Source organism: Peromyscus leucopus, chromosome 2 (assembly GCF_004664715.2).
Source record: "Peromyscus leucopus breed LL Stock chromosome 2, UCI_PerLeu_2.1, whole genome shotgun sequence".
Taxonomy (NCBI): Eukaryota; Metazoa; Chordata; class Mammalia; order Rodentia; family Cricetidae; genus Peromyscus; species Peromyscus leucopus.
This window is the reverse complement of record NC_051064.1, coordinates 26,720,548-26,746,410: the sequence shown is the minus strand read 5'-3', so window position 1 is coordinate 26,746,410 and position 25,863 is coordinate 26,720,548. Positions and strand designations below refer to the sequence as shown.

Below are 25,863 nucleotides of genomic sequence, written 5' to 3'. Positions count from 1 at the left end.
ATCAGCAAACCAAAAAAGACGCTTAGTAGTTGTATGGACCCCATAAAATAGATGATGATGACGACGACGACAGAGGTTATTAAAAAACAAAAGGATATGAAGTTGGGAGAGGGTGGGGGATGGTTCTGGGAAAACGAAGGGTAAATATGGTCAAAACAATTATGTATGTATATAAATTCTCAAAGAATTAATATTGTCTAAAAACAGTAGAAATGTTACTGTAAGGTATCATGTATGGGGATTCGGGAGGATTTGTATTATTTAAAGCATTCTGTATTTCTATTTATATATTCTGTGGAATTCATAAATCCTTTTCTTTACAACAAATCCCACTACAAGTCATAAGAAGCTTCAGTGATAACTGGCAGTGAGTGAGAATTTACACTTGGGTATCCTGACAAGCAGCAGCTTGCTTCTTTGATTTGAGTTTCTAAAGTACAGAAACACTGTAGCCTTGACGTGAAGCTACCTTACAGAAGTTACACACACACACAAATATGACCTTTGTCTATATTTTATACAAATACAACAGTAGTTTGTGAATACATTTTTAAGTACATGATATACATGATAAGCCACTTGATTTTCCAATATCACAGAATAGCAATTTAAAATGCAATAAAAATATACAAAATTCAGTCTGGAATGCAGATTTTTTTCATTTCTATTTGACTCAAAACTTTACCATTAGAATATTTTTAGAGTACTAGTCCAAACACTTTTTCATTAGCTAAGAATACAATTTCAGCAGTCAGCTTATGTTCAGGCATGATGCAATCAATTTTTCTAATGGATTCCCAGTTTTTGTGAAATTCAAAGGGCTGTTAGTAACTTACAGCATGTTCTTCACTCCACACCCTATGTCAAGCCCACTTTCCATTCTGAGTTACAGTCACCTTGTGGACAAAAGCTGGGTTTGTTCTGGTAACATTTGCAAATCCAAGATCTCCTTTTGCAATTGCACATGAATACATTGTGGTGGTGTAAAAGTTTGTTAATGACAAATTAAGTCACAGTATAAAAATATATTGTACACCTTTACACCTATGTAGTCCTTTTCCTATGGATAAAAAAAATACAACTGAATGAGACAGAAGTTTGTAGCACCATGAAGAGTTGTATCCCAAGTGACAGTAGCAGCATGATCCCATATAATGTTGAAGGAGGGTTTCTGAGAAGGGAGACATTCATTCTGGTTCATCTGTACCACTGAAGCTTATAGCAAAGAGGTGTCTTATACATCAGCAATAATTCTGTGTCATCTGGAGAGCTAGATAACCTATCAAAAGATACTGCTTTCCATCCCCAGGGGCTGCTAACATTGGAGAAAGGCTTACTGGTGATTTGTGCTGTTACTAAGGCTGGTAGCATTATATTGCATATAATTTCAAAGGAGGGCTCTGTGGGTACAATACAAATTAGGTATTTATGTAGACCTACACAATCAGGATATATTATGTTGTGGACCTGGCTGCTGACAACGTGAATAAAACAAGACAGACTCACTGAGGGACTCATTAGTAAAAACAAAACAAAACCAAGCCAGTCTGCTTTCACTAAGGACGAATACTCAACACTGAAAAGATCTCCTCCAATGTCACATGGATCTCAGTAGGCTAGAAGCAACTTGGGTGAACTGGTATCTTTTAACTTACTTATGGACTGGGAAGACAGTGTGCTTTGAGATACGTAAACCTTGTAAAAAAATAAACCATTGTAAAACCATATGAAAAGACACACACTGATTCTGTGCAATATAGCAAATCGATAAGAAAACACTGTAAAAATGTACCTGTTTAAAATACCATCTACCATTTTTTTTGTACACAAAGCATTATATATCAAAGACCTACATATATATCATCTAATGGCACTTGAAATGAATATAATAAGTCTTAAAATAAAAGGCATAACCTATAAGAAAGTTTCTGTAAAAGTTTAGGTTCATTTTGAAAGTGCTATATCTTGTAGTATATGAAGTATAGAGGTTGACCAAGCTCTATTTTTTTAATTGGCCTATATGTGTACTGCTCACTAGATGAATGATCCTGAAATATGTACTCTATAACATTCATTATTAGCTTAATAAAGCAATCAGCTCTGGCTCATGTTTCAGTCAGTATATGGTTTTAAAAAACCGTCACTGTCCAAATTAACACAATATATCACTATATTCCACAAATGACTAGAAAAATAAAAGCACAAGCAACATATAGGCAAAAACACAAAGCTTGAAAGAAATGCTGACTGAAATAAAAAAGTTGCATACAGAATGGTGCATAATCCACCAAGACAACTTAAGTTCTAGAAATCTGAAGTAGGTAATAGGATTTTAAATGAAAGCTTAACAGTGACCAATAACTATAAGGGTGGTATTGCTAAATATCAATGGGCTATAGTGTTTACAGTGCCTCAGTCCTTCCACCGTCAAGCTCCTGCTGCTGCTGATATAGTCTGCACATACATGTGGAAGTCAAACTGAATGAGGCTTGCTTGGTATCTTGTCTGAGGTCCAAACTCTACACTAAACTATTTTAGTTAATGTTAATCCCTTTTCTTTCAGCCAATCTAAGGCACTATCAGAAATTCCAAGGATGATGAGTCTGGCCACTGGTGAATGAAAACAGCGTTGGCAAGAACTATCCCTAATCATTCCTACTTCAAATAAAAACAAGTGACAGTATTTTCTAGGGGGAAAAAAGCCAATTCTGTGTTACATCCTTGTTAAAACATTGTGCAATTAAATTAAAAGCTGCCTGATCTTTAATAGAAAATCTGTCAAGAAAGGGTTTAGTGACCACTGCAGTCAATTAAAAAAACAAAACAAAACAAAACAAACAAAGAAAAAAAAACCCAACCCAACTTGCTGAATTCCCTCTTACTTTGAAGTGTTATTCAAGTCTGTGGGGGCAGCAATAGGTAAAGAGGTGTACTTACAAAGAAAATTAAGACTCTACGTTTTAACACTGGTACCCTGGAAGATGTGTATTAGAGTTCTGTGCAGGGCAAGAATTAGGATAAAAATATATTTATATATATACATATATGGCGCCATTCCCATTTCAAAATGCTTTATTTCATATATCCTGCGACTCCCTTTTTTTTTTTTTCAATTAGCAGTGAAATACAGCCTATGAAGGCCAGTGTCTCAGGTCATTAATGTGATTTCTTCTTAAGCAGATTTTAGATAGAATAAACTAGTGCTTTCATATGTGGTGTTTGTGAGCAACCTCTACATAAAAATAGGCTCTCTATTTACTCGTGCTCTGTCACCAAGTCTCTTTTCCTTTTTTAATGGTGATTAAAGCAATATTGAACACTAATCATTCAACTAGAGCTTTAGGTAAGCGATCTGTTTCATAGAAACTAAGGAAGCAGTCTTGAAGCAGAGCAAAGAGCCCACTTTGAGAGTGAGCGTGCTCCCAACCACAGCTCAGGAGCAGCCTGAAGAGTTAAAAATGTATTTCCTTATTAACATATATATTTTTAATGCCTTTGGAACACTTTTTTTTAATAAAATGTAATTTTTCATAATAAAATTTAAATACATAAGTATAAAAACTATTGCTCCAAGGTTAAAACCAAGAGCTAGAGCCCTCCAGAGAGTAACTCTGATTCTACGAAGTGCGTTAGACGTGTATGTAACATATAATGAAAGCCCCATTCACATGACATTTTACACTTCTCCTCAATTTATAGTACTCCCAGGTATTTTAAATAATGCATCATATTCAGTAATCTATACTCATGTTTACAATTATTGATAAACAACGCAATCTGAAGTGATAGTTGGCCCTACCAAAGGGAATGAGTTTCCCCATACAAGGCTAATGAGTGCTCAGAAATTCAGAAATATTTTCTTTCTTTCTTTCTTTTTTTTTTTTTTTTAAAAGAGATACATCTCTTCTCTAAATTTCCCCCTACCCCTGCCCAGACAGAAGGGGTCCCAGAATAAGGTGTTAACAAGTGCTTAACAGATATGTCTTACAGGCTGATGACACAAGCAACCCTTAGGACAATCTACATGGAACCTTTGATCAGACCCCTGGCTGGCGTGAGGAAGCCCATCACTACCATGAGTGAGCACCGCATCCTTGGTGCTTTCACACTCATTTGGTGTTTACTTTATTTTCCTTTGTTTCCTCTACAAATTCAACTTATTTGTAACATTCCTCCCATTTCCTAAGATTTGTAAAAGTGGGGTTTTACTGTTTTGGGTTGTGTAAAACCTTGTGGAAACTCCTCACGTAGCTTTTTAATGTGCTTAATTTTAAGTTCTCCATCGAAACACAGCAGGGAAAGATGGATGTGCACCGAGCAAGAGAGCACAGTGGCAGGATTTGCTGTTTTAGAAGTGACGTGATAGGCTTTTACTTTGCCCCCAAAGAGTCCAGTTTTCAGTTCTGGCAACAGTGGAAATTCTCTAGACAAGTTCTGAGGTTTGGCTGTATGTTTTACATCCATCTTCCTGTTGAGGAGTCTGTCACTCCAATGACTGACGCAGCCTACTCTGGGTTTCATATACTTACTACTGTCCCACAATGGCTCTAAGACTCTGGACTAACTATGGACCAATATATAACATAAGAATGCTGGTATACTGAAGCCATCCTAGGTACGAAAGGTGAAGGACATAAAACAGAACATTTCTACACTGATCCTGAAGACTGATGCCACACACCGTTAATATAAAGGAAAGATGGTTGAAATGTGGCAAAACAGCCTAAGGGCCAGTGCTAACACAGAGCACCCTGCCACCTCTCTAGATTTCTTTTACATACAGATACTGAAACACACACTCTCTCTCTTTGTCATATGCTCACAATATTTTAGCCAGACAATAGCAGTCTTCAAAATATATTGATCTGAAATGATGGTATATTTAAGAAACCACTATAATCTCCCCAAACTGGATTCTTAATTCATTTAAAACACTTGATCATGAATCCATTTAGTGGCTAGTAAAAAAAATGTAAAACACTTCAATTATTCACACATATTTCATAAGATTTACACTGTACTGCATATTTGCAAAAGATGAGCCAAATGTCCAATGCCCATTGCTATTAGACAAAAATGAAAATTTTAAGGTCTAATAGTAGTTTGAACACAGGACTTGTAGAATTTAGTGATAATAATGGCGCTCCTATATGAAATAAAACTCTGAGACTATGACAACTGGCAGAAAATCAGGAGAAACAGCAAATGTAATTAAACATGAATAGTTTCAAAGCTTATCAAAGAGGCTAGTTTCTATTATTTACTGGCTTCATGAAATCTGATATTATACAAAAGCAGTTTTGTTTGTCTTAAAGTAGGCACTAAAATAAAAATGGTCATCGAAGGTGGGGCTACACATGCACCTCCCTATCCAACCCATGGCCCAGACAGACACTACTGAAATGCCTGGTGGAAACGGGGCAGGGTGGTGCTTGTGCTTAGGCTGCTGGTAAAAGCCGCGGAGAGTGAGTGCAGAGAACTGAGACCCATGGTATTTGCAGGATCCTGAAGATCCTGTGTTTGTGTGGGCAGCTGAGAAACAGAAGAATGTGCTTCATCTTGGGAATAGCTCATCCCAAGGCTCCCCACTGAAAGAGGATTATAGGGAGGACCATTTAATGGTATGAAATTGAACAACTGAGAAAAATCCAATGCTGGTGTGTTGAGGGGGTCACTGATAGAAATAGAGCTCTTTGACAGGGAGAGGTCACCTGCACCATCATCTAGGGATCCATTCTGAGGATCTAACCCTAACTTAGATGATGATGCTTGAGAATCCTGGGATGAAGAAGGTGCACCACCTTGTAATTCCATCAGATAACTCTCAATTTCTCCCTTTAATGGCTGTTCTTTTTCAGGAATAGAGATTGCATATGAGGTAGAACTGAATGGGCATTTGAAAGCAAGATGGTGAGAGGGGTGAACAGCATCCATATCTATGGGGCATGTCATTCCCAAAGGTAAAGTTGTGATCATTTGGTGAGCAGATCCAGAGCTCTGCATGGACTGAAATGGAGTGTTATAGAGGTTTAACTGCAAGGTGTTTGTGAATGGCTTTGACAAGAGTTCACTGGAAGGTAAGGACATCACCGGCAGGAGTTCATCTTTTATAGGCACAGACATGTTACAGGTAAATGGGTCCAGGAAATCTACTGGTTCAGTTTTGACCTTCAGAAGCTCTTGATTGTGACTCTTCTTCATATGTCGAGTGAGGTGATCCTTTCGTCCAAATCTCTGTGCACAGTACTGACAGAGGAAGTCCTTTCTTCCCGTGTGCACTACCATGTGTCTCCGGACATCTTTCCGGGTGTAGAACCTGCGCTCACAGTGCTCACACTGGTGCTTTTTCTCTTTCACGCCCCCGGATGACTTGCCTGCATGAGATTTCAGGTGCTCCAGGAGCACACCTGTGCTTTCAAAAGTCTGCAAACACACCTTGCAGGTGAGGTCACCACTGGTTGCAGCGTGCAAGGCCAAGTGTCGCTTAAACCCAAGTTTGGTGTTGTAGCTCTTGCCACACTCTTCGCATTTAAAGGTCTCTTTGTTGGGGTCGTGTGTATGGAGGTGATTCTTCAGGTGGTCTTTCCGGTGAAACATTTTCTCACAATAATTACACTTGTGGGTTTTCTCAGGAGAATGAGTAGCCATGTGCCTTTAAACATAGATATATTCTGTGAGTGGTTATTTTAGCAAAAAGGTACGTATTCACTTTTCAAATGGGAAGCTAAACTACTAATGCTAATATACAGCTCTCTTAATAAAGGGTATACCTAACTAACACACACCACAGCATAGTTAACACACTGCAAAACTTGAGCCATCTAAGTTGCCACTTTAGCGCTGAATGGTTTTTAGCTCTCATTACAAAAGTAAACAGGCAAGATTGAACACATTCATGTAATGTTCACACCCTTTTCATGTAGAAATTTCTCTTCACAAACGGAAATTCTACTCTCATTAAGCATTTTACTTAAAAAAAAAAATCCAAAGACACTAATACAGAAGTATGTGACTTAGAATACTTCAAGCTAGTCAATGTCTAATCTACTTAACATTTCCTCTCTGCAACTCAGCTGAGAAATGTGTATACAGATACACACACTTACAATGGCTTCAGACGGCCAACACAAGAGAAAGGATAATCTGAAAGACAAATAGAGTGTAGTACCTTTGTAATTTGTACTTAGAAACAAAGGCCTTGGTGCAGTCTTGTTGTGTGCACTTGTAGGGCCTCTCTCCTGTGTGAGAGTAGGAGTGAACCTTTAATTTCTCAACACTGTTAAAGGCCTTGTCACACAGTTGGCAAGGGAAGTTTTTTCTTGGTTTGGTTTCACCACGCTTACGTTTCCCTGAAGGGGCTTTCTGGGTATCTCTTACTTCTGACAAATCACCAGGAATGACAGTGGCCATCGCAGCCTAAACCAGGCCTTCTTGTTGGACACCTGGGAACTGCCCAACTCCACTAAGTGATATAGCTTTAGGTGGCTTCTCAAGTTTCATGTGGTCGTAAAAGAAAGCAAAAAGGGACTGGAAAAAAAAAATAAGAAACAACTAGTTTGTAACTAAACTCAATTAAAAAATTATTTGCTTTGTGATGCTTTTGAATTAAAAAAGAAACCATAAAATGGATTCAGCTGGTCCAATGTAATATCTGTAGGTTTCTTTGTATTTTCCAAAACAGATAGATATAAACGCATTGCTCAGAATGAACAGTTAATACATACCCTGAAATTGCACCTGACCAATGCTGGACTTAGCAGAACAGTAGTGAACTCAGGAACTCTCAGAGCATGATTCTAAAGGTGGCACCAGACATTTTGCTTTTAGAAAACACATCTTACAGCTGAACAACCACAGAACTCTGTGCACATCACTCTGGTGCACATGGATTACATGAACACATACGCACTTAGAGCACCTGGCACTTTGCAAACCACTGAGTCCAAGGAAGGAAGCACACGAAGCCCAGATACTACAGGAAGAGAAAGCACCACTCGAGTCAAAACTGACCCTTTAAACCAGTGCTATACCACTCTATAAAGAGTTTCTGAGTCAAGGGTGGAAATGATTCATTTTCATAACAAATATTAAATGGTAAATCCCTTTGATACTATATGAGGTGAACACTGCATCAGATCCTTGTCATTTGGGGGAGTATGGTTAGTTTTCCTCAACTGTTTCTACCTCAGAGAGAAGATTATTCTTACTGGGTGCTCTAATGTTAGTAAGAAGCCAGAGCCATTGGGCCTCCCTAAGAGCTGAAGGAGTCAGCGACTGACACAACTGAACCTGAGTGTGGCACACCTGTGGAGAGTTCTCACAGTGCACATCTGTGCAAAAATGCATCATCCTAGAGGTGTTTCACTCTGAGTTTCAATTCATTACCAGTGCTGTGAGAAAAAAATGAAGTATATGTTGTGTAACAAAGAGTATGACGTTAAGTTTAAACGAAATAATTAAAACTAAATAGAAACCTCCATAGATAAGAAATAGTTAATATAATTAACTCTATTTCTCAGAGTAGGAAAATCAACTCCTCAAAGACTTTACTACGATGTAAGTTAAATCAGTGGTTCTTAACCTCCCTAATGCCACAACCCTTTAATACAGTTCCTCATGTTGTGGTGACCCCAACCATAAAATTATTTTATTGCTACTGTAGAATTACAATTTTGCTACTATGAATTGTAAGGTAAATATCTGATATGTGACACTGGTAGGGTTATGACCCACAGGTTGAGAACCACTGAGTTAAAGGTTTCCTCAAGGTTTCTTACGGTAATTTAGAAGGGTTCTTCTAAGAGACCACAGAATGGTAGCATCTGTCACGTCTTTTAAAAGGATCTGATTATTAAACATAGTTAAAAGAATTTGTCATTCTCTTGTATATTTTAAAGAAAAGAAACAACTTCCTTATCTCACCTGTGTTTTGATATTAGATTGACACATGCCTTTACACAATTTGGTGTGTTACACTCACTTTCACAGATGCCAGCTAAATTTTTTCAGGAATTCTAAACACCCACATCTGGTAACACGTAAGTGCCTGTCACATCTTTTTGTACTTTAGCACAGAGGCTGTCCATAGAAGACTAAACAGCAGTGAGCCATTACTTTGACTAAAGCAATACAGAATTCAGGCAAGCTAAGCACACACAGTTTCTTCTTTTTAAGACAGATGTAGGCCTTTACATTGTTCTAAGTATCAGAAAGTTCCTCTTGAAGTTAACAAATGATATTAATATGATGCAACCAGTATCACAATAATGATGTAGCTGTTAGCTCTGATACCACAGCAAGGACACAGCTGTTAGCTTTGGTATCACAGCACGGATGCAGTTGTTATGACATCACAGCACTGATGCAGATGTTTTGATACCATAGCATGGCTATAGGTGTTAGCTCTGACATCACAGTATTGATGCAGCTGTTAGCTCTGACATCATTGCATAGATGCAGCTGTTAGCTCTGACATCACAGTATTGATGCAGCTATTATCTCTGACATCACAGCACTGATGCAGATGTTTTGATACCATAGCATGGCTATAGGTGTTAGCTCTGACATCACAGTATTGATGCAGCTGTTAGCTCTGACATCATTGCATAGATGCAGCTATTATCTCTGACATCACAGCACTGATGCAGCTGTTATCTCTGACATCACTGCATGGATGCAGTTGTTAGTGCTGACATCATTGCATGGATGCAGCTGTTAGCTCTGACATCACAACACAGATGCAGCTGTTAGCTCTGACATCACAACACGGAGGCAGCTGTTAGCTCTGACATCACAGCACGGAGGCAGCTGTTAGCTATGGCTGTGGATTTCCTGAAGTTCAAAGACTTGTTCTTTTCCTGTTATGAGCTCATTCAAAGGACAGATGCTTTGCCTTCCTCCACACTAGATGTAAATAGCTACTCTGAAGACTAGTAATGACAGTAAATTAGTATAAAGCCTTAATTTTCATTGTGATTTCCTCACTTGATGCTTTCATAGACCTATGAAACTATAAGACTATGAACAAGACAATCATTTTCCAACTGCAGAATCAAAAGGGAATGCAAAGTGTCTAATTAGGTCTGAAAACTGGTCATAATTACCACTGTAACAACACAGTTGTGATGCTGAGAATTCCAGAAGAGAAAAGCAACTTTAATGTAACCCCTCCCTGTCAAAACATTAAAAGGGCACCATGAAACCACACACAAGCATTATCATATTAAATTGACGATACTCAATATGAAGTAACAAATGGATGTTTCTAGATGTACATACTGAGCAATGAGGAATTGCACTGATACCAAATATTACACTTTTCTAAGACCAGCTGAAAATTTTCATGGCTGATAATGCTTTTATATTTTAATCCATTAAAAAATTCAAATTACTTATCATAGGTACATTTAAAACTTTAGGATAAATATAAAGTTGCAAACTTAGTATCAAATAGAAATTATATTAAAAATATATTTATCAATCAAATACTTTAAAGGCACATGCACAGAACTAGTGATTTTTGTTCAATGCATACCTGATTAAGGATGGAAAAAGCCTCAGACTTTGATATTAGCCAGTTCCATTAACTCTTCGTGGAAGAGAGCAGAATCCAGCCCTTCCCATTTTGGCCAATCTATGAAGAAGTAAAAAAATGAATGGATTCTAGTATAAATGAAACTAGAGTATAAAGGACAGAAAATAAAGCATGAATGAACTGCAATTTCATAGCACATGCTCCATTCCACGCTGCTGAGTCGTGCGTTAATTCCCACCAACTGCTTATTTTGATTAGTTGTAAGCACACTTTACATGACCAAATAAATGCACAAATAAAAAAAAATAGTATTACCTAGAAAAAAATGCCAATTTGTGATGCTGAATGATTCCCCACTTGTTAATAAAAAAGAAATCTAACCAAAAGAAATGGCTATTAAGGTTACTGACTATAAACAAAACTGGTGAAGATTCATTAAGTTTAATATAATGGAAGATACAAACTTAGTTTCTTCCAGGAGAGTGCCTCTGGAAACCTGATCTCAGCACTGCCACCCATACTGCCCACACTTGTGACTATGGCTTCTTAGAATCACACTTCTATTTGCAGAAATGCCAATTTAAACTAAAGAATGGTGTAAAGATGGCTGGAATGTAGCAACCACTCTGCTGTTCAGGTTCCAGGTACATATGAGTCAAATTAAATATAGGTTTGCTATATGAGGCAGGTATCAGGGAAAAGGCAATATTTGTTGCATAAGACCATTGTTGAAAAACCTTAAGATATCTTAAAGATGTCTGTTAATAGCAAGGTGTTCAGCAGACTGACAGCACAGATACAAACTGTGTTAATATTTATGAATGAAAGAAAAGGCAAGAATAACAATGGTATAAAGTAAAAAAGACCTATATTAAAGAATATAAGGCAAAGGTGGTTAGTAAGCTGTGATTATTTTTAATTAAGAACAAAGAAGTAGCCGGGCGGTGGTGGCGCACGCCTTTAATCCCAGCACTCGGGAGGCAGAGCCAGGCGGATCTCTGTGAGTTCGAGGCCAGCCTGGGCTACCAAGTGAGTCCCAGGAAAGGCGCAAAGCTACACAGAGAAACCCTGTCTCGAAAAACCAAAAAAAAAAAAAAAAAAAAAAAAAAAAGAACAAAGAAGTATTAATTAGAAGAATTTGAGAGGTATAATAAAAATCAAATACTTAAAAACCAGTAACAAAAGGATATGTCAATGACAGGTTAGGCTAAAAAAATTTTAAAGTTGTATAACAATCTAATATTTCTTAAAATCTTCACATACTTTCAGAATTTCATGATATGTAAAGATGATATACAAAGAAAATATTTAATAGAGGACATTCAAGCATCATTACAAAATTACTAAGGGTATATAAGAAACCAGTATTATCCTCATTATTTAAACGAAAAATAAATTTTTAGACAAATAAAGATATCTTTAATAGTTCAAGCAAAAGCCCCATTTTTATAAGGCATAGGACATGCATAAGTGAAAGAACATCGAAATTGCAAAATAGCAAAATTAGTTTTGTCAATACTTACTTGCCCAGGACACACACTGAATATTTGGTGTGGTAATTATGAATATAAAAGATCATTTTATGTACTATTATCTGAATGATGTAAATACTTTTTAAATAGAGTCTTTTCATCTTTATCCTGTCCCTGCAATCAATGACCCGAGATGCTTACATCTATCACCATTGCCACACTATGTGATGGTGTCTGTATGGTCAGACTCCTATTCTACTATGGTCTTTGATAGGACAAGACAGTGATCCCGCCTGCATGTAGATACATCCTGTCATTATACTTAAGAGTTCAGAAAGGTCAGTGCTACCTTTTTCCTATGAGAACTGCCAAATAAAATTTCCAAAAGGATGAATTAATAAAAAAAATTAAAAGACAATTTGAAAGGTAAAATTTTAAGTACTTTAATCATTAAAATAATTAGCATTTCTGAGTGCGTGATTTGAGTAGAATTAAATCTAAAACCAAAGTTGACTAGCAAATAATAAATCTGTGTACTTTTTGTTATAAATTTTACTGCCTTCTAAACATTTTCATAAAATTCTAGTTACGCTTAATTGTGCAGTGGCATTTTATAACAGAAATGCTTTAGTGGCTAAGTATTTCACACAGCGCACAAATATAACTGTCGACAAATTACCTCCATTATCTATATCTTATATCCAGAAATAAAATTATAAATAAATAAAGTTACTATGGTAATTTAGTTTATCTTAAAATATAACTCCTAAGTTTAGTTAATTTCTCTAAATTTTACCCTACTTTGAATTTTTATTAGTTAACAAATAATTTCAAAGAACTGCTCATTATTTTCTCAAACAAAGGAAATCAAGAGTTGATTAGAATTATTGGACAGAATAAACATAAAAAACAAATACAGCTTATATATATATGCACTCCTAACTAAAATGTTAACTAAACTGATCTGTGTATTCTCTTTTATGGGCCCAAGGGGTGGAAAAGTAGTAGTATTATTACTGCTCTAAAAAGTCTGTAAACAAAAAAAACCCCTTATAATCATGTTTTTTTTCTAGTTAAAATAATTTATCAAACATTAGTTACATTATTTGAAATGATGAAAATTCCTCTGCCTTTGTCTGAGGAATTGTAAAAGAAGGTGGAGAATACATCTACTCATGCTACGCTGGGTAGTAAAACATTTCAGAACACACCCTCAGCCTCAGCAGACACACTTCCTCTACCCCCTCCAAAGGCAATTCTGCATTCAATAGTAGCAGTAGTCAGGGGAAAGATTATATGCTTGGTCACAAAGGTTCATCTTCTTATGTTTTATTTTATTTGTAGGAAACAGTGGCTCATGAAGAAAAATAAGAAGCAAACAAATCATACATCAAAGGGCTTACTGAAATTGATTTCTATGAGATGTCAAAACAGTGTTTGTATTTTAAATCCCATGGTTCTGAGAGTTGCTTTGTTAAAAGTTTTAAGCTTGAGTGACACTTACCTGCATTAATAATTTTTTCATTTAAAAAAGTCAAGTAGATTTTGCTAAGAGCAGATGCTATTAGTCATCAAAGTTTTGCCATCACTTACACTAATCATAACAAACCATTAGTTCACAATTCAGAAAGATGTCAACATGTGTTTAAAACATTTTCCATAAGGAATAAATAGGGTCGATCACAACAGGAAACTTTGTAGTGTTAAAACTTTATACGTATGAAACACTAATAAAATCTTGAATAATATGAAGGAGATGAACTAGATTACACAACTGAATACAATTTTGAAGGAGGCATACCACTGTATTTGGAACATTGCTTCAAAACGTCATTAATCCTGTATAACTTGGAAATTTTTATCAGTCAGCTTTCAGTCTACAGAGTCCCTTGCTAGTGAAGAATAAAAACGATCTTGCAATTACAAAGACTTAAGACAGGGTAATGGGGTGAGTATGATCAAAATGCATTCTATACATATATTATACTGTCAAAAAATTTAAAATTAAAAAGAGAAAACAAATGCAAAAATCAATCAAACAAACAAAAAAGACCTTCAGAGAATGAACAATCAACTGTAGGCAGCTCAGGGCAGGGTCAGGCCAGTTTTATTCACTGCGTTTCCCATAAATGACAGTAAAGTAACTGTTGAATGAACAAGAAAGATTAAAACAGGGTAAGTGCTTACCACTAACATAACGACCTGAAGGCTTGCTCATCATCATAGCAGACAGAAGACAGCAAATACATATTCCAGTCCAAGATAAATACTAGCACTTACAGTAATTTAAAAGCTGTTCAAAACATTCATTTTGCCAGCATGATCTGACTGATGATATTCTTACAGAACTAACTGGCATGTGAAGACAGCATCAATCCAGTCCCACTCTTAATAAAAATTCCTAGAGTGAAAACATGCCTGGTACCTGTGCTACCTGGCCTGAAGTAGAAAAGATGGTGAGACACTTGGGTGGAGTTAATTATATCTACAGAGAACAGAGGAGCAGAAAGCCCTGCAAAGCAGGAAGCATAGCTAATGTACATATTTAACTCACCTGAATTCTGGGTTCTCAAGAACTCAGCACTGAGACTTGAGCAAAATCACAGCACTTATTCTACTACATTAGGTTAACAGTTAAGTAATCAGTAAAATTGAGGATGCCTTTTGAAAATTTTCTACATTTGATTTTTTGAGTAACTTGTTAAAATGTTAAAATGTAGTTCTACGATAATCTTTTTCAACTCTACCACAAAATTAGCCCTCATTATATCTAGAAGCATCTTATATTTAATATAGAGCAAAAACTTCAATGGCTTATCTTTTTGTTTTTTAAGGACAGGTAGGGAAATGTCCAGGTTTCAAACTTGGCACCCCAAAGTCCCCAGAAAACTCTACCACTAGCCTTCAATGCTTGCTTTCTGCTTACACATGCTCTAGAGGGCCCACACAGAACACCAGCCGTCCAGGAACATGGGGAAGTCAAACAAATGTGATTTTTAATTCACAAATACTTGTCTTGGTTATTTATATTATGGAGCAAAAAGCCCACTGAATTAAAGAGGATTAATGGGTTGTAACACAGGATCAGCATGTATGTCTTACGTGCATGGGAGATCCTTATGACATCTTTATGAAAATGAAAACCAAGACATACAGAGTATACTAGGTATTTCTCACTTTGTGTAGGAAAATTAGTACTTGCAAACAGGAAACAAAAGAATTGTTAAAGAAGAAGTGATAACGGAGAGCAGGAGGAGCAGATAACTGCAATTACAACAATGCAAAGAAAGAGTGTTTAGTCAATACTAGTAACTATTTTTAAGAGGATTTTCTGGGCTTCTAAAAATGCACGAAACATTTCCATATTTGCCAGGCAGCTACACTAGAAAGGAGGTGACCCACAGGTCACTTTCCTGATGTGATGAGCTCATTCTTACCACCACTAACTGTACGAGTTGCTGGGGTGGGTACTGATCAACTACCATTCGCACCCTGCTGTCCTTAAACATTTAGAGTATGCTGTCTAGAATGAGTAGTTACCTAATGCAATTCAAATCCCAGAAACAGAACCCAGGTTTCATATCTGAACTCTCAGGCACTCACACCAAATCTGTAGATAAGCTCAGGAAAATGTGGCATTCAGATGGAATGTAAGAAAAGTGCTAAGTAAAATCTTATTTACAAAAGTTCATGTGGAAAATCAGTTTTAAGCTATCTCAAAGTAGCATGCACTGTAAATGTAGGCCTGTGCTGTATGAAGAGGTATAAATACTGCCCAAGCTGCATGCTGATGCTCAAGGAACAGGAAAAATTCATGGACACAGAACCCAGTCCTCAGGGAAAGCTCTGCACCTGCCACCTGCCTGTTGGCCATGTGCTACACTGTGTGACTATCAAGGTTAAAAGTCACACCTAGGAACAAGACTTCTCTTTATTCCCACATCTCTGAGGTAAACAGGATTAGTTTTAGGGAACATGTCAAGAGACCTAGCATGCTGTAGTCATCTGATAAATTTTATTAATTTGGGTTTTTTGTGTGACAGGGTTTCTCGAACTCACAGAGATACAGCTGCCTCTGCTGGATTAAAGGTGTGTGTCACTATTACCTGGCTCTATCTGATAAATATTTGTTGAGAAGAACTGTAGTTCCTGGTAATGGGACTTCAAGAATCAGAGCAACCAGGCAAGCATGTTGTGAGCTCTGGAAATATCAACCAGTTGTAAAGCAGGACCAGAGAAAACCTAATGCAGTCAAATGGTTAGTGTGCTCTGGCAGGGACAGCTTGATGTGCCCAGGATGGATATGGGCCATTGGAGAGCCATATTGCTTCTGCATCCCAGCAGGTAGCCCTGATGAGACAAAGTGAAAGCAGAGGACTCAGGCACATGCTATTCATTCAGACTAGACAGGCTTGGAGATTAAATGGTGGGCATTCCAGAATCTGTCCTCACATGTTCTGTCCTAGTAACCCCATAAGCACATGTGCCCTGTACTGATCATGATGCACTGTTTGGAAATAAATGAGAGTCTTACAGTAAGAAAAATTATTTAAAGCAAAATTCCAAATCCTTTTACAAAGAATAATCTTCATGTTAGGTTAAGATATGAGAATGACTATGGGAGGCCGGCTCCCACCTTTTCCAGGGTTTCTATAAGGAGGAGAGGGAGATTAGAAAATATTAGGTAGAAAGAGACCTAGATGATGAGAGGAAAGACAGAAACACAGGATAGCTTTGGGAGGACCTGGGTCAATACCCAATGGCCTCTTCTGCCTCTTCAAAAGGGCTTTTTATAACAATGCCAAAGGGTGGGACAAAGGACCTCCCCATTACTAGATCAAAGCACACAGCACAGCCGAATGTACACCCTTCCAAACACCTGGCAACCACGCCCACGATCAAATCATCCCCTTATGCAGCCCTGCTGGGTAGAGCAAGCTCAGATTCTTGGACCCTGAGTAAGTTCTCACTAGGAAACCTCTGTGGGTCTCTACAGATGACACTGAAAATATGAGAGAAAAAAATTAACTGATTACAATACAGGAAAGTCAAAAAAAAGTAAAATTTGCATGGAGTGTGGTTCAGAAAAATTAAGTATTTTTCCTTTTTCTAGATACTAAAAATACTACACTAATTGGACTTAGTGGAGTTAGAATTATAACAAATAATTCTAAAAGGAGGACATGAGTTAGGGAGGGAGATGTGATTCAAAGTCCTAGGGGGAACTGGAATTGGGGGTGGTAGGTGGATATGATACACTGTGTACATGTACAAAATTTTCAAAAAATAAAAACTAAAAAGCCCCTATTATTACCAATAAAAAATAAAAATACCTTCATTAATAAGTTTAAAAGATAACCCCACAAAACTAAAATAATTATTAACAATTTTATTAAAAATAGCTGCAGTGTAGAGATGGCTAAAATTTTATGCTAACTCAATCTTAAGTGTTTATTCTCCATAGAACGTTGTTATTAAGATTAATGCTTCTTTAATTTGATTGTTAATTCTTCTCATGTTTCTGAAAGGCTCTGTTTAGTTCTTAGCCCAGTTTCCCCAGGGGGCACGTCAGCCATAGATGACCAGCTTAGGAGTTTGAGCCCGTTGAGTAATCACTTTTGTCTTTTCCAGGCTCCTTATCCTGGAGCTATGGGGTCCTGGCCTCTAAACTACAGCCTTGTGCTTAAGGTCCTGCTGACAGACTTACCTGGCTGAAATCCACATGTGCTTGGGTTTCCAAATATTGCTATACCTTGATTCTGTGCCACTGAGGTATAACTACAGTTGGGAAATCTAGATACTTTCATGTGTCCTCTTCCCAACAATGGTAGGAAGTGGCTCTGGTCTCACACTGGGCTCTGTACTCTAGCAGTTGCTCCATTCCGGGGAGCAGACCTAATCTGCTTCTCCACCTGCCCACAGTTTATAAGAGCTTCTCAGGAGATGGAATGCACAGTGTTTCTGCAGGGTAGTTTACTCATCTATGGGCTCTCTGAGAGGAGAAACAATCATGTTGTACAGAGGCAATGCATTCTGAAGCAAGAAAGCTATTCTTTGCCTTGTATTTGCCACAGGTTTACTGAAGTCCTGCAGATCACAATGTATACTGTAAGCCCTAATCCTAAGTGGCATGCTTATTATGTGGCATGCTTTTCAAAGCTTTTACTATTAGCTTACTTAATTAAGGACAGGGAATAAATGATGACTTTGAAAATCATGCCATATAATGATAAAAGCCACCTACCTGAGGCCCTGTTCCAAACTCTAGCAAGGCCACCTTATTAATAGACCATCATAGAGTGAAGCATTCTGGGTGCCCAATCCCACCAAGGCAGCACCGAGAGGCAACCTAGGAAGAAAAGAAGAATTATTTAGTTTGAAATTTCAAAAGTCAGGCTCATCTGGTTAACGGCATACAAACCAGATTATTTTTCTTTCATTATCACTTATTTTTTGTACTTTATTGTGGGGGAGGATCAATCTTAAATCCTGCCAAAAGCAAATGTAAAACAAAAATAATTGGAAAGTAAAAAGTAAACAAATGAGTAGCTATAACTTATTTAGTTACCTTTGAACCACAGTTATCTAGATTATTTATGTTTCATTCATCTATATTATAAGTTTGCTGGTATTTTTCAAATTGATCATGTATTTTCTTTTTCTGTGGATATTCTGAAGATATCCACTCTTCTCCATATCTTTGTCAAAAACCTTTTGTCCCGCCTTTCTTGTTGTGAGCACAGACTAAGGAAGAATCATGTCCCGTGAGTGTGCTCACAAAGGACTGCTGATGGCCAGGGGTGGAGGCAGAACAAGGATACACACTCCTTTCTCAATATAGGCCAGACTCTCCTTCAACAATATAGGAAGAAAAATCAAGTACACCACCTGTGCAGTCAGCCTTGGTAAGTCATGATTGCAAATTATGAAGACAGACAGACCTCTAGGAGCATAATCAAGACAGAAAAGGGAGGCCCCAAATTCTACATAGAAAATCATCTGCTTCCTATCTGGAAATAAGAGCCAATGCCCAGTTCTACAGTTACCACTCCATTAAGATGAGTATTTGATACTGATGTAGTAAATATTACCAATACCCATTATACACAGTACTGATCTGATCTACCTGGGTACTAACAGACATGATTCCTGTTCTGTAGGAGTGTGCAAACTGCCATGAGGTGGCACTGGTGAGATCAGTGAGAAACAATAGTATATAGTACAAGTGCCACAGGAAGTCCCAGGAAGAAAAGAATACTATTCATTTTTTTATGACTTGCCTTGAAGAATATTCCCTTAGGAACCATCGCCCCGCCTCCCCTTCAAAAAAAAAAAAAGTATGTGCATTTGGGGACTGACAGGTTGGAACCACCAGTCACTGGATTCTAAGATGACCTCTGATTGTAGTGTAATATTGCTTACACATTTTCCAAGGACCAAGCACCAATGCTGTGGAAATGTCCACATGCATGTACTAATGAAAGAATCAGGGACTTTGGAAAAACGTGGACACAATGGAAGCACTAAGAACAACAAATACTTGGGAAGGCAGGAGGAGAGGAGAGGGTGTTCTCTTGAATGAAAGCTGTGACCAGAGTAGCAGCTCAAAGACAAGGTGACAACCAGCAAAAAGGTCATTCCCCAGAAGAAAGACTACTTTTGTGTCAGCATTCTCAAAGCAGTAAGGTAAGTAAGAGGGGAGTCCGAGGCAGTACAGCCTGCATTCAGTCATAGGCAACCAACCGGACCCCAATGGCTACCACTAGGAGATAAAACCACAGAATTTCACAAGGAAGAAAGAAAAGGTGGTAAAACTAGAAAATGAGGGTATTAAGAGCTATAGAACAACTCCAACATTGTCAAGCAATAGCCATTTGGGGAGAAGGACACTAACGTTAGCAATAAGAAATATAAGCAGCAGGGGAGGGGGGTAAATAATGAGAGGAGGGGCAGCAAGGAAGCGTGAAAGAAGACTGGGTGCTTGGTGGTGAAGGGCTTCCCGGAAGATGATGCTTTCTTTCATGGCATCTAAGAACTTCTTTCATAGCATTTAACAAGGGAGAGAGGAAGAGTGGGGAGATAGGGCAGGAAGGGAGGGGGAAGAGGAGAGAAGAGATGGAAAAGAAGAAAAAGGAAGGGGAGAGGGGCAAGAAGGGTGAGGAAGGAGGAGAGAGAAGGGAAACTAAAGGGAGGAAGATGTTTAAGCTCCTTTCTATTGCTATGATAAACTACCTTGACAGTACAACTTAAGGCTGGTTTATTCTAGGTCATAGTTTGAAGGTACAGTCTATCCCATGGGGGTGTCATGGAAGCAGGAACTGGAAAAGGTTGGTCCCACTGCACCTCCGGGAGGAGGCAGTTGGCCATGCATGCTGTACATACATTCCTGCTCTTTATATACTCTGGGACCCAAGACAGGGAATGGTGTCATCCACTTTTAGGATGCTCTTCCCACCTCAGTTAACCCAAACAACATGATTCCTCACGTGCCCAGAGGGTAGATAATCCTCACAGGTGTGCCCGGAGGGTAGATAACCCCTCACAGGTGTGCCCCATGCTTGTTTCCTGGTGATTCAGGTCTTGTTAATAACCAACACTAACCATCCCAGGAGGGGAGGAGAAGGAGGAAAAGGAGGAAGAGTCAGTAAAAAGATCAGGAGGCTGGGTGTGTGTCTGAATGTGATCAAAATATAGGGAAGGCGTTGTGGAACGAGAATGGGAGAAGACCAGCAGGTACTGGTTTGGAGTAAGAAAACTGGCTTCTCTATACTGACATGGGGGTAGATATGTCCATCTGCAGAGCTTTTCTTGTCCCAGAATGAAGAAACTCAGTTTCCTCATGTTGGCCAGGGCTGAACAGAAGGGTCCTGTTTGTACCTTAACAATAAAGAACAAGGTAGTAGACAGAGGAAGAACAGGGCGAGCCAGGACATCCTCCAGTTTTATAAAACAATAAACAGAACTTGGTACAAAGGACTCAATCTCTTAGTTACTGCTGGTGGAAGACTAAACTGTTGAATCTTTCCTGGAATACACGTGGAAATAAATAAAGTTCTTTAAGATACATACAATAGACTTGATGTAGCCAAATACATAGACTTGATAAACTAATTTTGAAAGTTAATGCGCTCTCTCTCTCTCTCTCTCTCTCTCTCTCTCTCTCTCTCTCTCTCTCAGACTTAAGCATAGAGTCAAAGTATATTTTAAGAATAAATTTGATAATATTTAATAAAATGGATGGAAGTCAGTGTCCATGTGACAGAATAAATATGCAGTTATTAAAACCTACCAAGTTTAAGATCATGAAATTATATGGAAAAAAGCAGCTAAAGATTGAATATATTAGGTCACATGGGAAAACATAAAAATGTTAATTTGTAATATTTATTTTTATTATTTTTAAGTGTGTGTGTGTGTGTGTGTGTGTGTGTGTGTGTGTGTGTGTGTATACAAGTGTCCTCAGAGGCCAGAGCAAGGCTCCCTGCTTGAGCCAGAGTTACTATGAGTAGTTGTCAGCTGCCCAATGTGGGAGCTGGAAATTTAACTCAGGTTCTCTATAAGAGCAATATGGCCTCTTGACCTCCAAGGCATCTTTCCAGCTACCTCATCCCACTCAGACCCATTCACATACTTAGGTAACTTATAAATAAAAGACTGGCAAGATAAAGACTGAATATTCTTCTATATTACCAAAATGTCTTATTTTTATAATTAGCATATTTTATTTTTACCAAAAACTATGTTTTCAACAAATGCCATTGGAAAAGTTAATGTCCATATACTAAGAAATGAACTGAGTCATACTTTAAACCATATACAGAACTATACTCTGGGTTGGATCACAGACTGAAATATAAGATTTAGTTTCTGTAAACCCGTTATAAAAGTTTTAGAAGAAAATATTAGAAATAAAACTATCTGTGAAGAGGAGGAAATTGTCAACACCAACAAAAGCACAAACCTTAAAACAGCAAATTGGTAGTGGATTTCAGCAAAAGTTAAAAATGATATTCAAAAGACATCACCAAGAATAGGAAAAGCTAGGGAGCTAGAGGACAAACAGAAACTTTATGGAGTGTCTATCTGATAAAGAACTTGTATCTACAAAAAAAAAACTTCCAAAACTCTAGAAGATGGCAATAATTCAATTAAAAATGAATAATAGTAATAATAATAAAAAAGCCAGGTGGTGGTGGTTAAACCCTTTAATCCCAGCACTCGAGAGGCAGAGACAGGCAGATCTCTGGGAGTTTAAGGCCAGCCTGGTCTATAGAGCAAGTTTCAGGACAGCCAGGACTGTTACACAGAGAAACCCTGTCTCAAAAAACAAACAGCTGGGCAGTAGTGGCACACACTTTTAATCCCAGCACTCTGGAGGCAGAGCCAGGTAGATCTCTGTGAGTTCGAGGCCAGCCTGGTCTGCAGAGCGAGATCCAGGACTGGCACCAAAACAAAGAAACCCTGTCACAGGAAAAAAAAACAAAAACAACACCCACCCACCCACCAACCAACCAAACAAACAAATAAACAAAAAGAATAAGAGACATTAGTAGGTATTTCCTCATGAAATATACAAATGGGTGCTGGAAAGATATCTCAGCCATTAAGAGCACTTGCTGCTCTTGCAAAAAATCTAAGTCTGGTTCCCAATATCCATTATCAGGTAGCTTACAACTGCCTCTAACTCCAGCTCTAGGGGATCTTGTACCCTCTTTTGACCTCTGTGGGCACCTGCACTCACATGTACATACTCCTGCACAGATAAACACAGATAATTGAAAGTAAAATACTATGTTTTAGAAAGGAAAAATATACAAATGGCAAAAACTAACCCTACATGAATAGATGTCTGGCATTACTGCTATCAGGGAAATGCAAATTGTAACAGTACGACCATGCCATGGTCCTAGGCAGCTGACTGGGTTTGGCAGTTATTGTGCAACAGGCCTCTCCGAAACTGTATCACACAGTGGGCACACCCTTAATGAAAAGAAGGTAACAATGACGCAATTCACGTTGAGAACAGTTGTTTGTGGTTTCTTTTTTTTTTTTTTTTTTTTTTTTTGATTTTTCGAGACAGGGTTTCTCTGTGTAGCTTTGCGCCTTTCCTGGGACTCACTTGGTAGCCCAAGCTGGCCTCGAACTCACAGAGATCCGCCTGGCTCTGCCTCCCGAGTGCTGGGATTAAAGGCGTGCGCCACCACGGCCCGGCCGTGTTTGTGGTTTCTTAAAAAGTCAAACATGCACCTGCCATGTGACAGTCATTTCATTTCTATCTACTTATACAGGAGATAAAAGCATACATCTTTACAAAGACTTGTGCATGGATATCCAAAGCAGCTTTATTTTAATAGTCAAAATTATATATAAACCAAATGTGGACACAATCCACTAGTAAGCAGCAATAAGGAATGAACAACAGATATTTGCAGAAACTTGAATAAATCTCAAAATAGTTAATTATGCTTGTTGAAACAAACCAGGCCAGAAAAGGCACATAATATGTGGTTCCATTCATATTAACAGATGTCTAGGAAATGTGAAATACACTACAATGACAAGACAGGAGGTAGACAGGGAAGGATCAATCACAAAGACTGTAAATAAGCCAGTAGGAATGGTAGAAACATTCAATATGAGCTGCAGTGATGGCCTCACAGTGGTCCAAATGGTATACTGTGTGCTTCACATCTGTCTACTTTTATAGACACAAACTACACCTCAATAAAGCCAAGAGAAAACAGAATGGTGTTTTTGTACTGAAAATATCAACGAAGAGAAAAAACAGATCTTGAGATGAATTCACTGAAATCTCAAGAGAAAACACTCTAAGAATGGACAATCTGGAATCTTTACAAGGATATGGCTCAAAATGACTAAAATATCTCCTTCCCATTCCGAGGGGGAGACAATGTGAGGAAATTCAGTATAGCTGTGAGAAGCCTTCAGCCCTGAGTAGGAAGGACACATATTCAAGTGGCTTTAGAGCCACATTCTCAGCTGTTCTACTCGGAGGAGCCACTGTGGCTCACCTGTTGCTTAGGAACTGGCCTATCATACCACATGATTTAAAGGGCCCAGGAATATACTCTAACTGGAATTGAGAGCTGTGGATAATAAACAGTTTTAGGATTTGTTCCATTTATTAAATACCAAGGAAGTGCCTGTTGCTGAGTCTAGGTGCAGTTTCTCCACTGCTGTTTTAAATACTAGTTGTCTTGGACTTCTGCCATTTAATTTGATTTTTAACTTTATACTTGCACAAAGGTGCACCCATACAAACCTTCTGACTTTACTTTCAGTATTTGATGAATGGCATGAGATGTTCAACACCTCATTACAAAACTGGCTTTGCATTTGGCGACTGTGCTCAGTGTAGGCTGATGTAATGGCTAAGGTGATACTTAGTAGATAAGGCGTAATAAAAGCATTTTCTGCCACAGTGAAACCCATTAATTTGTATGCTAACTTAAACAAATTTGAAAAATAAATTTTTAACCTGCAGGACTAAAAATCATTAAGCTTACAATAGGCTTTAGACTGTGCCCCATTCATTGCAGGACCTAAAGCATGTGTGTGCTCATCAGCAACAGCCTTCCAAGGAAAGCTATCCCACACTAACTGGAAGACATGTTCCACCAGGAGCATCTTCGTCTAGTTTTAAAACAGACAATATGTGACGTTTGATGTTTCTGCATTAGACTTCTATCATTTTTTACTTTAATTAACACCAGAGACTGGACAAGCGTAATCCAAAGAACAAGTATGAGCCATACACGGGCAGGTATTCCAGAGCCAAGACAAGTGTGACCCAAAGAATAAGTGTAAGTCATACATGGCAGGTATTTCAGGTAGGAGGGATTAGAAACAGGGCTAGGTAACCTCAGGAGATATGTTACATTTCAAGCAAAGTGTAAGAGCTGGAGCTATGTGATTAGATGGCTGAAGGGGTCATGTTACCAGACACTGAACATTTAAAAATTATCCTGATCAATTATAAACTGCTCCAAACAAAGGTGCCTGCCCAGCTTCCTCCTGACACGTGCATACTGGCCTCATGCTCAGACTGTTGAGAATGAGCTAATCTTTATGTGCCTTTGTTGCTTTTTGAAACAGAATTGAGTGGTCATTACCTCCTGGTTTCTAACTAGCTTAACTTCCCCCCCCCCTCCCTTTTAAAGGAACAAGTTTCTTAAAATATAAAACTGTAAACTCACTTTGTTACATTTGCTGACAGGTGATAATCAAAGTCACCAATCTAAAGGTTGGGGCTGCATCAGCTAAGGGCAGCCCCTTTCCAGCACCCAAAAACTCTTCAGTTTGCTCCATACCTCTTGGCCCTTTTCCTGCTGTGATATGGGGCATGCTGCAGAGAGTCATTTCATAATCTTAGACAGTGAATGCCTGGCATTCACCTCTGCACACCGCTCCTTTAAAAGCTTACCTGAAGACGGCCCCAACAAAGTTACAACCAGACCAGTGTAACTTTGGACAGTTTATTCTCTCCTAAAAATTGTATGTATGTATGTATGTGGCACTTGTAGAGGTCAGAGGTCAGCTTGTGGGGGCTGGCTCCCTCCTTTCACCATGTGTGTCTCGGGAATTGAACTCAGATCATCATGATTGGTGGCAGCCATGGAAAACTTAATGTAGTCTTCAGCATAGTCATGGGGGCTCAATATACCAAGTTATTGTATTCAGTGTTCTACTCAGCAATCAGTGCTGTCCCACAATGTCCTGGAATGTACAGGACGAGATGGCTCAGTGGGTAATGGTGTTTGCTGAGCTCAGTCCCTGGAAACCATGTAAAAGGTAGAAGCAGAGGATCAACTCTACAAAGTTGTCCTCTGACTTCAC

The 25,863-nt window shown here is 38.3% G+C and overlaps 1 protein-coding gene across 2 annotated transcripts in view; it reads right to left on the bottom strand.

Annotated features, from left to right (window-relative positions):
* Nucleotides 1–496: 496 nt before the first annotated feature.
* The window catches only part of Plag1 (PLAG1 zinc finger), a 44,556-nt gene continuing 19,189 nt past the window's right edge, over nucleotides 497–25,863 (bottom strand). The window contains exons 2-5 of one of the 2 annotated variants that reach the window (XM_028894313.2): nucleotides 18,251–18,355; nucleotides 10,535–10,633; nucleotides 7,169–7,527; nucleotides 497–6,652 (exon numbers count right to left, since the gene is read on the bottom strand). In XM_028894313.2, the coding sequence (XP_028750146.1) occupies nucleotides 5,395–6,652; nucleotides 7,169–7,410 (1,500 nt within the window). In that variant the 5' untranslated portion in view covers nucleotides 7,411–7,527; nucleotides 10,535–10,633; nucleotides 18,251–18,355 and the 3' untranslated portion in view covers nucleotides 497–5,394. The remainder of the gene's footprint in view (nucleotides 6,653–7,168; nucleotides 7,528–10,534; nucleotides 10,634–18,250; nucleotides 18,356–25,863) is intronic. The other variant, XM_037202442.1, reaches the window with a different exon arrangement.